This window comes from Phyllopteryx taeniolatus, chromosome 5 (assembly GCF_024500385.1).
Source record: "Phyllopteryx taeniolatus isolate TA_2022b chromosome 5, UOR_Ptae_1.2, whole genome shotgun sequence".
Classification (NCBI taxonomy): domain Eukaryota; kingdom Metazoa; phylum Chordata; class Actinopteri; order Syngnathiformes; family Syngnathidae; genus Phyllopteryx; species Phyllopteryx taeniolatus.
Window position 1 is genome coordinate 30,077,034 of NC_084506.1, and position 12,082 is coordinate 30,089,115.

Here is a 12,082-nt window from a genome sequence, read left to right on the forward strand (position 1 = left end):
TAGAATTTGTACAACTCAACTGATTTATTTTTGTATCTTTTTGACAGGGGAGGGGAAAATAAACAACTGAAATAAACTTGAATGTAATTGACTTGGACTTGATGTTTAACCTGCTTTCTTGGCCAGGTCATCATTGAAAATGAGATGTTCTGTTTTAACTGGTATTTTACCTGGTTAAATAAAGTTTCAATAAAATACAAATAAAACTGCTCCCACAAGGATGCACTCTCTCATATAACTAGCATGTGGCTGTGTTCACAAGTAACAGATCACATTCAAACACGTTCAATGGGTGTTAAACATAGTTGAACACAAAATGTATGGTAAATACTATGCGTATTGTCGTGTCTGTGTGTTCGATAAATGCAATGCCTTTAAGAGGCGGGGCCTGGTGGATCGGCTTGCGGTGTGGGCGAGTCTGCAAGCGTGTCTGAGAGTGAGCTGTGGCTGCCAGCAGCTCATGCGCGAGTGTGCTCATTGTGTGTTCTACTCTTCTCCCGGCATTCAATAAATGTCCGAAAATGTGAAACTGTGACTGTGGCTCTCCTTTCCCACATGCAAGGGCATTGCAGTAAGAATACCATTAAAAACCCATAAAAGACGACTGCTTAAAAATCAGCAATGTAGCGGGGTTACGAACGATGAACCTCGATATTAGCAGGGTAACACCGAATTGCTAAAATTGCACTCCTGATTACTGGAAATAATAAATAAAACATCACTGGAAACAGTCATTTCACAAACACGACAAGGCCAGAAAAGTTGAATAAGCAGTATAAAGTTGCCACAGCAATATATTTGACAAGAAACACCGTACGTAAAGGTTTCATGACAAGAACATTTGACAAGTTAGAAAACATCTCCTGTAATATGTATGCACATCAATATTAGACACGTCGTTACGATATAGTGAAGAGTAGTAAAATGTTTCTACTTGATTTTAAGTGCATGCGTGCGCGCTGGTTATGCCATTGTGACATATTGTGTGACTACTCAGCAAACGCATCCAAAATGAGACAGGCGCTAATACAAATGCAAAAATGACATCAACATGGATTCAGCCAGAGTAACTGCTTGAGGAAAATCACGAGATGTAGCCTCATCTAGTTGGGAAAAGACCGTTTCTAAATGGGCAAGTTCCAAAAGTCAGCTGGGATAAGTTTGGGGACAGGTGATACGGAGTGGATGGCTGCCCGAAAAGGGTGCCGTGTTCTCACTGTGATGGGTTAAATTAATAGGTCAAACACATCAAATCTGTAAGAGAGTAAAATGATTTTTATCCTACGAATGGACCAGAAGGCCTGGCTCACCTCTAATGATCTACATCCCCCTCCAAACATGCTTTTACGGACCTTGTTTTGTGAACAGGTGCAAGCTGGGGGAAAAGGGCTTCCCCCAAACAGCTACCGCAAAAGTTGGAAGCAGTCAATTGTCTCAAAGGTCCAAGTGCATAACGCTGTCTAATTGATTCACTGAAGTTTTGTCTGTACAGCAGTGCTGGGAAGATTACTTTGGGAATGTAGATTGTTACAATTACAAGTAACCCTGTTGAAAATGTAACAGTAGCGTAACTATTTAAATTACTTTCTCACAGTAATCTCGTTCATAAACGCATTCATTTTGATTACTTTTCTGAATTTCTAATGCATTCATCAAGAGGATGTTTCCTCTAAAAAAAAAAAAAGTTGATTAAAAGCATAGCTCATTATTTTAAATGAAACACATATTTGTTCTTTACACAAATGAACCGATAACTAAACATGAAAAGTAAATAAAAAAAACAATTTGTTTGTTGCATTATACTTGTAGAGCATGTGGAACACCACAATGTTGACCGAGTGACAATTTACACAATAGCTGGGTTTACATTGGAGACTTTTTTTGTCATTCCGATTGAAGACCTCTGGTCAACGGTTTACATGTGAAGCGAACTATTTGGGTGTATACATGTGCGCTACATCTAATTAGAAGTCGTCACGCCATTTATCAAGATGGAGGTCCATCGTCTATCACAGTTGTTGGGATTGTTTTTACACTTTTATTAAAACAAGCGCTTGATAAAAACAAGTTACCCGTTAAAAACATCTCCATGGCATACGCATTCTGGCTCGAAGCCGCTATATTTAAGTGATACCTTGACAATAAGTCAAGATAACTCCACGACCACGTTGCAACCGAATGGAATATCAGTGAGGGAGTTTCCACTCCACGATTCTAGCGGACCGACTATGGCCTCTCGGCCAGGCGGCTTGTCGACTCTCCACTTTTTCGCATTTGAAAAGAAAGATTCCATACGTGGTGTGGGACATGCCTCTAAGTCGGAGCACAAATAGCTGTCTTTCACACAAACACTGGCGAGTGCGTCCTAACTAAGCCTTGTTGCATGAACTGATGAAGCCTGCTCGGATGAGAGGCGAAACATCTTCTAAGACAAACACAACAGTCCTGATGCGACGGATTCAATGACCCGGATGAATGACAATATTCTCAGACATATTTAAGTGCTTCAACGATGACGTCACCGCGTATTTACATGAAGACAGAGCGCATTACGATTCACTGTTTTTACGCGATGAAAATTGACTTCTGATCGGTTTGGCAAAGGAATTTCCGACCCTTATGAAACCGAATGAAATTCTACTCAGATTCGGCGTGTTTATTCCGACTGAGGTGTGTATATGAAGCATTTCCATTTGGTTTGGGCTTCTAAACCGATTATAATCAGAATAGAAGGCTCCCCGTAAACCTCCCTAATATTGCTTCATATGACAACCTGGAGAAGTGAAATGTTCCATTAAAAAAAAAAAAAAAGTCCTAAATTATAGAGATGAAACTGTTGAAAAGTACATTTTCTTTTGTGTTTAAAAGTGTACCTATGAGTCTAACCTTTTTCCAAAAACAACTGTAATTTCATTATACATTTTCTCCTCGTAATGGATTAAGCTACATACATTTTGCAATGAAATTATCTAATCTAGTTCCATGTAATTAGTCACTCCCCAACACTGCTGTACGGTATACAGTATGTACATTCAGAGCTAAAAATAAGAAATGTTAGGCCAAGACAAATTGCCAGTTTGTCAAGAGGATTTTTAGACCTCTGATAACAGAGACAACAGACGTAGCCGGATTGAACTTTAATGTGTTCGCATCACCTTTCTTACATTTGTCCCGAAAAACATAGATGCAGCCGTTACAACTGGCCACTTTCCACAGCGATGGCACGCAGCTCCACGCTTCGGGGAAACGCAGGCGGGTGAAGCTCTCCAGCAAAGGATTGTAGCAAACCAGCGAGTCTCCTTCCGCCACGATGAAAATGACGTCCATGTGGACCGCGGCGTGCATGCACCCGGCGAACGGCAGCATGTACTGTTTTATCTGACAATTCTGTGACGCCGTGTCGAAACACTGAATGAGGCGCGACGGCTTAGTGAAAAAGTCCATGTCGTTCTCCTCGCCGCCGAGCAAGTAGATGGTACCACCCAAGTTGACACCTGCGGCCCCCGAGACCGCCGTGTCCAGCTGGCTAGTCTCCGTCCACACGTTGTCTTTTACCGTGTAGAAGATGACGGCGTTCGAGAGCGTGTCCTGCAGAGTCTTCCCGCCGAGAGAGTAGATGGCATCCTCGCTGGAAACGGACACCATGGTGTGGTGGAGGCGGTCCCTGGGCAGCGGCGCGCAGCGCTCCCAGTCCATGGTGTGCATGTTGCACTTCCACATGCGCCGGGGGATGGAGCCGCCCACCACGTAAAGGTCACCTCTGTGCTTACAAGCGGCGGTGATCTGGTGGCACAGGCTGTTCTGGCCACTAACGCTGATGGCGTCGTCCTCGTCGCAGTGAAGTGACACGGCGAGGGAGTGAGTCCTTGCGTCCTCTTTACCGATCAGATAAATGTGGACATTCTCACCGATTTCCTGTGGCCGGAGAAAGAAAAGGACTCAGGAACAGCGTATTCTGCCTTGCAATGTTAAAAGTCTGCAGCTAAACAACCAATAAAAACTTTATACAATGCCACGTTTATAACAAGTACCTCCATTTGCTATCAGAACAGTGTTTTATAGAACATGTTCTACAGGAAGACTTCCCCCTATTCACTTTGTACCGGAGACGAACAAAGTCCCACAAGTCGATCAAGACAGTTACTTTGATGTAATAGTAAGCAGGGGCCCGAAATGTACGTAATAAAAGTCATTTGTGGCGCGTTTTTAAGAAATATGCCAAAATTGTACCTTGAGATTTTCTTGGAGGATACAAGCAAACTCCTCTCGCTCCACCTTGTTGTGATTTATCCACGACTCAATAGTTACAGTTGGATTCTGGGAGCTTGGAACACCATCTAGGGGGGGAAAAAATAATGCTTTCATGGTACAACAATCATTTAAAGATGTTGTCTTTCTTTCTTTCTTTACAAGATCAGGATTTTTGGGGCCGATCGCCGAGCTAAAAAAAAAAAAAAACCATAACCACTCACCGATCCGATCACAAGATGGAGCAATGTGTCTATTTAAATGACTCATTTACTGTATATAATTGTGTACTATATACTGGGTATCTTCAAAAATATTCTCGTCAGGTCATGTATTCTAATCAATCAAGTCAAAACAACTTACTGTCATTCAATTACGTCTCACACACACCGAAAGGTTCAGAGCATGATTCGACAGAACGCTGGCATTTTTTTTATGTACAACCGTTAGTGCTAGCACTAGCTTGCTAGGCTACATTTAATTTTGTTGCCTGCTTGCAAAGCGGTATCATATTAAAAGTACGTGAACATACCTCAAGCATTCCTTGAACGAACGTCTTCTCCCGAGCACCGGTGACCACCACCGCCACAGGTTTCCCCCCATTTTGTTCTTTTTTGACCAACACAATACACGCACGATCGACTGTTGCAGCAGAATGAATTCTGAAGTCTACAAAGCTATTTTGTCTGGCAATTTACAGAAAAATGCATCCGAACTAATCGGGAGAAGCGTCATCATGCCACAAGACAATGACCCAAAACACACCGCCAACACAACAAAGGACTTCATCAGGAGGGAAAAGTGGAAGGTCTTAGACTGGCCAAGTCTATCACCAGACCTTAACCCAATAGAGCATGCACGTTGGCTCCAGAAGAGGAGACTGAAGGGAGAAACCCCCAGAAACAAACGAGAACTGAAAGAGGCTGCAGTAAAGCCCTGGAAAAGCATTTCAAATGAAGAATGCAAGAGTCTGGTGAAGTCAATGGGTCGCAGGCTTGATGCAGTAATTGCAAGTAAGGGTTATGCCACCAAATATTAAATGTTATTCATATTAAGTTAATTGAATAATGTCTGTTCCAAGACGTTTGCTCACTTGAAAAGTGGGTGGCTTGTCTGTCATGAGTTGTTTAAGCCATCTAGATGTAAATACCATGAAATAAAAGCTGGAATTCTGAACTTTTGTCTCATATTGCTCTGAAACCCAAATGTCTTCAGTATGCAACAAAAACAAAGGAACTGACCTTGCCGTTGCTAAACCTTTGGAGGGGACTGTACAATATGCATGGTCAAGCCGTATATCCCCAAAAAAGCGTGCGACCAAATCATGTATCATGTGCTACCAGTGCAATAGTTAGTGTCGAGCCCTGGTACTACCTTTGATAATGTCTAAGAGCAGACAGAGCGGCAGGTTGAGGAATTCCTCGGTCAGATGAAGTTGGGCCAAGTGGATTTTAGCACAGTGTTTGGCAGACGTGTACAACTCCTGGTCACTGTGCCTGTCTGCAAGCCACATCACCTGGACATTATCATAAATCCAAAGCGTCATCATAACTCATAACAACACACACGGGAAACGTGGGTAGATAAAAAACAACTCACCTGTAGACAATTCTTGACCTCCACGGTCCGTGAGAGAAAGCGAGAACATTCCTCAAAGAGAGACGTTAAGTGGTACATATCTGCCATCTCGTAGGTGTCCTGCAGCTCCTCCACCCTCAGCTTAATGGTGCCATGGTAGATATAGTCAACCAGCAGCTGGAAGACAGCGGCGCTTACATCCTTCAGTTCAATACAGCGGTTACGGGACTCTTTCAGGTTGGAGGTGAACATGGAGCGGAAGAAACTGCTCTGCGCCGACAGCACGAGTCGGTGTAGGTGGAACTCTTTGCCGTCCACTGTAATCGTGACGTCGGCAAACAAGCCATCTTCCAGGCACAGGTCCATGATACTTTTCACCACCCGGCTGGAGTGGGAGCGGTCGGTGAAGGTGTAGCCCTGGAAGTAGTTCTCCTCTCCTCCGACACTGAGGTCCCCCACCTCACTGGACTCCATTACGCCTGGCTGGACGGGAGAAAAAATGACAAATAAAACAATAATAACAACAGGCATTTACTATTACCAACAACATTCCCATCTTCAATTGCATGTATTAGGTAATTTTGTAAAGGATCTGTGCACATAACATATGCTAAAACAGTGAATGCGAAACACAGGAATAATACTGAGACAAAAGCAGAACGTGGCAGAGGCTCCAAATAAAACGCGATGAGCTGACTTGTACATTTGATGGAAAACGGCATAATGTTACCAAAACGAACACAATGTAAGTAGTAATATGAACTACACAATAAACAATAATATTTACATACTATGTGACATGCCGGTGATGAATAGGACCAGCTATGCTAACGTAAGCTGCTAAATGCTTGCGTGAGCGCATGTTAGCATAGAAAATAACTCCTCCGTAAGTTCTATTTAAAAACTATTTAAAAAAAATAATTTTAACAACATAATAACAGAGTACTAGTATTAATACAGGACAATTACCTTTACCCACTTTAGCATTAAAAAGCAGCGACACTGTTCACCGTAAGTAAATAGACTGCGACAGTCACATGATCATCGTCTTCTTCTGCTATGGGTTTCCGGATGTCGTAAAATAAATTCCTGCCTCCCAGAGGCCAGAATTATATTGCATGAATGGTCACGATTCAATCCAGTGTAAATTTGCGTCCATTTTGCGTGTATATTATTTATTTATTTATTCGAACGAATAATAATAAAGCGAAATAAAATCAAATACACATAAATACAATACAAACAGATAAAGTAAATACAAATACAACCAACGGTACAATGTGATAGGTACATATTTACAAAATACGTTGCTTTACATCACAGCATAAGATGAATGAAAGGTTCATAACATGCTAAAAACAGGTGCATGTAAAGTTTCAAATCATCACTAGACTCTTAGCAGCATTAGATTAATATCATGATGCGCACCATACGCTGAACATACATGCAACATCTGTTGGAAACCTGCACTACTGGAAGTGATGAGACTTGCTAAAACATTTCCAGTCATCCACCTTTTGCAGATCCTCAAATGTTTGGCTAAATCATACATATACAGATTCAAAGGAAATTGGGACAAAATTTCCCCTTGCCTGACTTCATTACTAACACCAAATGGGCTTGATAAGTATACTGTATATATATATATATATATTTTATTTTTTATTTTTATTATTTTTTTTTTGCACAATGAAAAGTCAAAGATGGTTACCCCCATCCACTACCACTATTACTTCAGCAGGATTTTGACATCTTTGGATAAGAAAAAGTAGGATCCGAAATATTTCTGTTCCACACCATGGCCATCTGGCTTTGGATTCCTTTTTCCAGGGAGAAAAAATGCGTGGTATTCTGACAGAGTTGCCTCTGCCTCAACTCACAAGTGGACAAGCGAGAACGGGAGAAGGATGCAGTAGTGCCATGTTGGAAATAAAGAATGAAGTCCAATTAATAATTTGGCGGCTGGTCATCATGTGGATGTGGTTCGAACAAGCGCTTCAGGGTAAGTTGGAGCAAGTGAGAGCGGTGACGGGGACTGAATCTTGTTGCATACTAAGACTAAGTTGACAAATATGCGATGAAACTGACCAAGGAATATGTTTACCGTGCATAGCAGCCTCAATTATCAGTGTTTGAGTGTGACGGGTCTAATAAGACACAAAAATGTGAAGTGCAAAGATTTATGCCTGTGCCTAAGTTCAAGGTTTAAAACATGTATTTGTTTGAAATAAATATCTAACTGTTTTGTGTTTTCTGCTTTAGAAGCGCCTGCAGGTAAAAGTCCGACTGCCCCGACAGTTGTTGATGCAAACCTGATGTTTGAGGTACAGTTGCCATGCTACAATTCAGTGCATATAAATTCTGAGAGTCTCTGGTTCCATTTAAGTCCAGTTGTTTCTTCATCCGTTCTTGCAGTTTTTGCTGGGCGGGGTGGAACTCAACAAGGACAACAACATTGTCCTCCTTGATGAGGAGATGGCATCGATGAGGCTGGGGCGGGCCTTCCTCTCTCAGATCAATGACAACATTCCCAGAAGTCTGAGTTCCATGGAGCAGATGGTGGACATGCTGAAGAGTTGGAGGAAACAACAGCTGACTCAGGATCAGTTTGAGAGCCTGGTCTTAAGCACAGTGCTCTCGGCACACCAGGCCGGGAACCAGCGCAGACCCGAGGACCAGGAGGCCTGGGGTGGAGTGCTCTTACAGCTTGCAAATGTCACAGTGCGTGACCTACGTGGAAGTTATTTCTTCTATTATACATAAAACATATACATGGGCGATAAATAAACAATTCATTTTGATGCAACAGACTTGGCTCTTATGCTTACCTTATCACTGGGGAGTAACTAATTGCATGTAACTTGATTGCGTAATATAATTCCAAAATTTAGGGAATTGTATTCTATCACATTTCTGGGAGAAAATGTGTGGTTCAATTACAGTTGTTGTGGGAAATTTCCATGACCAAATTTGTTACATTTGAAAAACATTAACACTGTTAATGCTAACGTTGTTAAACGCTGTTGTAACACGTGCAGAATGTGTCTTGGCATTGTCTTGCTGAAATAAGAAGAGATGTCCCTGAAAAATACATTTCTTGGATGGCAGCATATGTTGCTCCAAGACCTGCATGTACCTTTCAGCATTTATGGTTCCTTCACAGAGAAGCTACCCATGCCATGGGCACTAACACACCGCCATACCATCACAGATCCAGCATTTGATCTTTGCGCAGATAACAATCCGGATCGTCCTTTTCCTCTGGACCGGAGGACCAATCATGTACATGATTTCTAGTGCTCGGACTCACCCAATAAAACCCCAACCACTATTCATATTGACAGTACGCTATGATAACCAGATTACAATTGCAGCATCCGGGGACCCTCATACTGGTCGTTGGAGACTTCAGTCATGTTCTTCTCTCTCATCGACTGACAACTTCACACAACATGGAGAATGCGTAATGAGAGGGAGTAAAACTCTGGACCTCCCGTTCACCAATGTGAAGGGAGCATACGGTTCTTCTTCTCTCCCTACTCTGGGGAACACAACTGAGACCACCAACAGTTATTATTATTATTATTATTATTATTATTATTATCTTAGAGTGGCAGGGGTAACTGAGTGTCTTGGGTTCACAGTCTATTTGAGCTGAGGCATTTTTTTTGTGTGGAGGCATTTAGTTGTACACATGCGTTTTTGTAATGATATATATATATATATATATATATATATATATATATATATACAGATGAAATCCATCAATTTTTTTATAGTGGTGGTCCTCAAAGGGTTGCGGGTGACTGCCAACCTATCTCGGCTGACTTTGGGCAGGAGGCAGGGTACACCGTGGACTGGTCTCCAGTCAATCGCAGGGGACATTTTGACAGTACAGTGTATCCAGAAAGTATTAACAGTGCTTCATTTATTCCTTATATTTTTTTAGAACATGGGAGATGCCAGGGTATCCTGAAAACCCCCCACATGCACAAAGAGAGCATGCAAACTCGGAATCTCGGAAGCAGATGCGCTAACCACTTGTGCGTCGTGCTGTCTGCTACAATGATCCAAAAATATACATATTTACCAACAAAGGAGAAATTTGATTAGAAGTTAAGGGGGTCATGAGGTCACACTAAAAAAACAGCTGCTCCCACCACAGAAGCCAGTAATTATGAGGCGATATCGACGGCTGCAAGCCTGCTGGCTAATGAATTCTGATATCGATCCATCCGGCAACCATGCCTTGTGACAATGACCCTCCCACGTTGGCCCTCTTTCACTGGCAACACAATGGGCTCCAGTTGTGAGCGCAGCCCGTTCGCATGCACACACAAAAGGTCAAATACATTTGGAGTGGATACATCCACCCAAATATATACTGTACATCATATTGTATAAAATGTTACCCTCGACAATATCCATTGGTAAATTAGGCAATGATTTCTGCTGCATACTGTACTACACACTTAAATGGCCACACTTTAATATCCAAGCCAATGATGAGAGCCCAATGTAATTATGTATTGATTAAAGCTAACTATTGATTTAATCATCAGAAGCCTCCTCCGTTAATTCTCCTATATGGCTTGGTCAGTGACATGCTGTCATTTGCTTACTCAAGAGCTAATATCTCTTTAAAAAAAAAAAAAAAAAAAATCAGTTACAAATCATCACATTTGTTATTCTGCAACTTAGTTTCCTACGTGCACGAGCCACAACATTAGGTACACGTCCATCCATCTGCATCTTCTATAACTGTGTCAAGAGCCTTAGGTGTCTTTATCAGAATTACTTAGTCATCATGAAAATGTAGCAGAATAATGAAACCGAAGCAGCACACAATACAAGCGGCTAAACATTTGCATATGTTGCAATTCAATGATGATTTCCTTAAGATGTGTTTCCTACTTTTATGACATGTTTTCATTGGTTCTCAATGATTTTGGCTTGTCTGGCACAAAGCTCTGCAAACTACAGTGTGTTATAAGAAGTGATTAGTTCAGGGTGTACCACGCCGCTCGCCCAGTCAGCTGAGACTCCACCGCGCTCCGCACCATTAAGGCCGAACTGCTCGGCCGGCCGTGATCAATGAGGTTAAGGTCATTAACATGTTATGAATATCACCAGGGCCTGGGAAAGCAGCGGAGAGGACGGCCCAGCTGAGCTCTGATTGGTTGGACCATGGGGGTCATTTTGAAGCGCTGACGAACTCTGACCTTCTGCTCGGAAGTGGATGGAGAGGTTTGATTGTTTAATTATTACACTGCTCAACCACATTATGACCACTTGCATCGTATTATGCGATCAAATAAATGTGTTGTATCAAATAAGCTCACATACTGTACTTTGCTGTTTGCATGTACAATGGCTGCTTCCTGCTTGCAGTAATGATTGTTACCCAACAATCCCCAACAAAATCACTGACTCATTATGAAAATGTAAAAGAATAATTAAACTTTGATGCCTTATTATAAGTGGCAAATAGTTTGCACACATACATTTACAATAAGTCTCTTAAAATACATTTCCTTCAATTTTTTTTTTTTTTTTTTTTTTACTGTATGCACGAATTGACATCACCCACACACTGGTCTGCTAACTATAGACCTACAATGGTTTTAATGGACAGGAAAAATCATTGATAAAATAAAAATCATTTTGATCATGTAAAGTATATTCCATGTTCATAATCATATGAAACACTTTGTGTCCCTGAAATTGCTGTCCACCCTGTCGTTATGAGGTAACTGCCCCTTTGAGAACCCCCTGATTTTTTCAGTGACATCTTTACCACATTTTGTCTTTCGAGGCTGAAACAGTGGATCGTAGCAGAACAAATATTTACCCTTGTTTCATAATTTTCATCATATCATGTGTCTAGGTGGACGTTGTCAAGCTTAACATGTCCACCCTGTCTAAGTAAAATATCACTGATTTAAAAAAAACACTTTCAGAAATTAAAAATATATATTAACCAGTGCACAGTCAGCTTGCTAACTGAATCATGTTGCTAAGCGAAGGCACATCATGTGCTAACATTGGCAAAAAATGTCCACCCTGTCAACAAACTCACATATTTTGCTGTTTGTATGTACTGTACATAATCTGTGTTCTGTTAAAAAAAAAAAAAAGTCTGTGAGCTTGACCAATATGAATTTCTAACAGCATTACATCTACTTAAAGCTCCCATATTTTGGCTATTTGGACCTCCACAGAGTGACTCTGTAACATGGACTTAATATAAAAGTCT

General features: G+C 41.4%; 2 protein-coding genes across 3 annotated transcripts; one reads left to right on the forward strand and one right to left on the reverse strand.

Moving 5' to 3' along the window:
• Positions 1 to 776: 776 nt before the first annotated feature.
• kbtbd4 (kelch repeat and BTB (POZ) domain containing 4) lies at positions 777 to 6,896 on the reverse strand. 2 transcript variants are annotated; one of them, XM_061774725.1, is made up of 5 exons: positions 6,796 to 6,896; positions 5,848 to 6,309; positions 5,623 to 5,764; positions 4,231 to 4,337; positions 777 to 3,915 (listed from the first exon to the last, which is right to left on the reverse strand). In XM_061774725.1, the coding sequence occupies exons 1-5, from the start codon at positions 6,811 to 6,813 to the stop codon at positions 3,055 to 3,057; spliced, it is 1,590 nt and encodes a 529-aa protein (XP_061630709.1). In that variant the 5' UTR covers positions 6,814 to 6,896; the 3' UTR covers positions 777 to 3,054. The 2 variants fall into 2 exon arrangements, with proteins under 2 accessions (XP_061630709.1, XP_061630710.1); XM_061774726.1 differs by having other exon boundaries at positions 6,806 to 6,881.
• Positions 6,897 to 7,621: 725 nt separating this feature from the next.
• On the forward strand, positions 7,622 to 8,627 carry LOC133478553 (protein FAM180A). The gene is made up of 3 exons (XM_061774730.1): positions 7,622 to 7,828; positions 8,089 to 8,150; positions 8,242 to 8,627. The coding sequence occupies exons 1-3, from the start codon at positions 7,666 to 7,668 to the stop codon at positions 8,587 to 8,589; spliced, it is 573 nt and encodes a 190-aa protein (XP_061630714.1). The 5' UTR covers positions 7,622 to 7,665; the 3' UTR covers positions 8,590 to 8,627.
• Positions 8,628 to 12,082: the final 3,455 nt, after the last annotated feature.

Coding starts and splice junctions, on each gene's coding strand:
- LOC133478553 (XM_061774730.1), top strand. CDS start 7,666: ATGCGTGGTATTCTGACAGAGTTGCCTCTGCCTCAACTCACAAGTGGA. Junction 7,829..8,088: donor GTTCGAACAAGCGCTTCAGG/GTAAGTTGGAGC, acceptor TTTCTGCTTTAG/AAGCGCCTGCAGGTAAAAGT. Junction 8,151..8,241: donor ATGCAAACCTGATGTTTGAG/GTACAGTTGCCA, acceptor CCGTTCTTGCAG/TTTTTGCTGGGCGGGGTGGA.
- kbtbd4 (XM_061774725.1), bottom strand. Junction 5,765..5,847: donor AGGTCAAGAATTGTCTACAG/GTGAGTTGTTTT, acceptor GATAATGTCCAG/GTGATGTGGCTTGCAGACAG. Junction 4,338..5,622: donor GCTCTTAGACATTATCAAAG/GTAGTACCAGGG, acceptor TTCCCCCCCTAG/ATGGTGTTCCAAGCTCCCAG.